We start from the raw sequence: 2500 nt of genomic DNA, 5'->3' as shown, positions 1-2500 counted from the left end.
CTGCAGAAGGTACACGTAGTAGTCCGCTGCTCCCGACATGCTCTGCGACGGGAGGTAAGAAGGAGGGGTTAAGACTGATGATTTTGCAAGGTATCAGGTGCTCCAATTGAGAGCGCAAGAGGTAATTTGAGGACTAATTAACAGTTTAAAAGGTATTTGGGAGGACTAAGTGGCGGCTTAAAGCAGTGGTCCCCTTTCCTCTTTCATTCTGCGGCCTCCGACCAACTTATAATAATCTCTATGGCCTCGTTCAATGTCTGTCATCTTTTCAGACACTGAATAGTGTAGTGGTGTTAAGAGCTATAGGACAGGAATACTTCATGGAAAGATTCCCACTCATTGATATGTGAGATAATTATAAGTAGGTACTGTAGGTGAGATAAAATTCAGTCTGATTAGACGTCATGATTTTCATATTGCTCCAAGGAGGCCCTCTAGAAAGTACTCCGTGGCTCCCCTGGGGTCATGGCCCCGGGTAGGGAACCCCTGGTTTAAAGGCCACTGGATACGCTTACTTACGATTCAAAAGGTACTGGAAAAGCCAAGTCAGGAATCATCATGAATCAGATGGACTAACTGATCTAAAAGGTATTGGGAGATATATGCTATCATACATATCTCTTAACCTTTTATTCTCCCAGCTATCCCTCTGCCTCCCATTTTTCCTTTCAGCCCCTTTCCCCCCTTCGTCCCTTCACTTCTTTTTCGTTTCTCTTTCCGCCTCTTCGCCCTTTCCCTGTCTTCACCTCTTCTTTTCCCCCTTCCCTCCCCCCTTCGCCTTTCGCCCCTCTTCCATCCCTGCTTCAGCCCTTTGCCCTCCTACGTCCCCTTCGCCTCTTTTTTCTCCCTTTTCCTCTCCTCCGCCCTCTTCCCCTCTCACCTTTGGCCTTCCTTCCTTCCCTCCCTCTCCCCTTCGCCCCTCCTCCCCCCTCTTCGTCTCCCCCCGCCTTCTTCCGTCTCCTCTTCGCCCCTCTTTCTTCTCCTTCCCTGTCCCCTTCACCCCTCTTTCTCCTCATTCCCTCTCCCCTTCGCTTCCTTCCATCTCCTCTTTGCCTTTCCTCCGCCCCTCTCTCTTCCCTTCACCCCTCCTTAGCCTTCTTCCGTCTCCCCCTTCGCCCCTCCTTTATTCTTCCCCCCTCCGGCCCTCCTTCCTTCACGCCCCTCTTCGCCCTTTCCTTTATTCCCCTCTCCTCCGCTCCTCCTTTATTCCTCTCCCCTCCGCCCCTCCTTCCAGCTGCTTACCTCGATCATCTTGACGAGCATCGTGTACGACGAGCAGGGGTCCGGCCAGGCCAGGTGGCGCCAGAAGGTCTTGACGTGGTAGAAGCAGGAGGTTGTGTCCACGGCCGATGTGGTGTACTGTTGGCAGCAGAAGGGGAGCGTGGGAAGGGACACGTGGGAACAGTGCGGCGGAGAAATGGCAAAAAAGAAAGAAAATAATTAGAATAGAATAGAGAGAAAACAAATAAAATGGTAAATGCGAGATATTGATTGGTAATGTGGATTAGGGTGGGAGGGTGAGGTGAGGAGAGAGGGAGGTTGGGATAGTAGGCGAGGGGAGAGATTGGGGAAGAAAGCAGGGAGGGAGGGATGGAGGGGGCGAGGGCGAGGGGCGAGGGAGTTTTAGGGAGAGGGAGAGGGAAGGGGAGTGGGAGAGGGAGGGGGAGGCGGAGAGGGAGGGGGAGACGGAGAGGGAGAGAGAGGGATTATTGCTGTTTTCATCAATTTATATCGCTCAGGGAGCGAAAAGCCTATACAGTACAAATTAAATGGCTGCACAGTATTCGTGACACGCAGGACACGCTTCTATAAAACTATAAAAGGAGAGGTGAAATAATCACATTCATGATAAACAATGGAAACTATAAGAAAGGGTATTAACAGCCACCAAAATATGGGTATTGCAAAAGTATTTTGTCTAAATTGTCATCTGTTATTAAGTATTTGCAAATTTCTATGACAGAATCTCTGTTTGGTATTAAATCAGCCACTTTCGGACAATCGAGGCAGTAATGCTGTAGATGGTTGGCAGTGTCTGCGTCGCACAACTTGCAAGCTGAATACTGGGGCTCGTCCTCTGATTCGCCCGCCTACCACGCGGGTCTATAGCCTAACCGGAGCAGGAGGAAGAGGGAGACAGAGACACACACACACACACACACACACACACACACACACACACACACACACACACACACACACACACAGAGAGAGAGAGAGAGAGAGAGAGAGAGAGAGAGAGAGAGAGAGAGAGAGAGAGAGAGAGAGAGAGAGAGAGAGAGAGAGAGATAGAGATAGAGATAGATAGATAGATAGATAGATAGACAGATAGATAGATAGATAGATAGATAGATAGAGATAGAGATAGATAGATAGATAGATAGATAGATAGAGAGAGAGAGAGAGAGAGAGAGAGAGAGAGAGAGAGAGAGAGAGAGAGAGAGAGAGAGAGAGAGAGAGAGAGAGAGAGACAGAGAGACAGAGAGAGAGAGAAGAGAGA

At 49.4% G+C, this 2500-nt stretch overlaps 1 protein-coding gene across 6 annotated transcripts in view; it reads right to left on the bottom strand.

The window, feature by feature from the left end:
- The window catches only part of LOC113815110 (BAI1-associated protein 3), a 267249-nt gene that overhangs the window by 15022 nt on the left and 249727 nt on the right, over positions 1 to 2500 (bottom strand). For all 6 annotated transcript variants that reach the window (XM_070139551.1, XM_070139553.1, XM_027367192.2 and 3 more), the window contains 2 exons: positions 1243 to 1359; positions 1 to 42 (listed from right to left, as the gene is read on the bottom strand). The exon at positions 1 to 42 is cut by the window's left edge and continues 123 nt beyond it. In XM_070139551.1, coding sequence (XP_069995652.1) covers positions 1 to 42; positions 1243 to 1359 — 159 coding nt within the window. The remainder of the gene's footprint in view (positions 43 to 1242; positions 1360 to 2500) is intronic.

This window comes from Penaeus vannamei, chromosome 25 (genome assembly GCF_042767895.1).
Source record: "Penaeus vannamei isolate JL-2024 chromosome 25, ASM4276789v1, whole genome shotgun sequence".
Taxonomy (NCBI): Eukaryota; Metazoa; Arthropoda; class Malacostraca; order Decapoda; family Penaeidae; genus Penaeus; species Penaeus vannamei.
The sequence above is the reverse complement of the archived record's forward strand: the minus strand, read 5'-3'. Positions and strand labels throughout refer to the sequence as shown.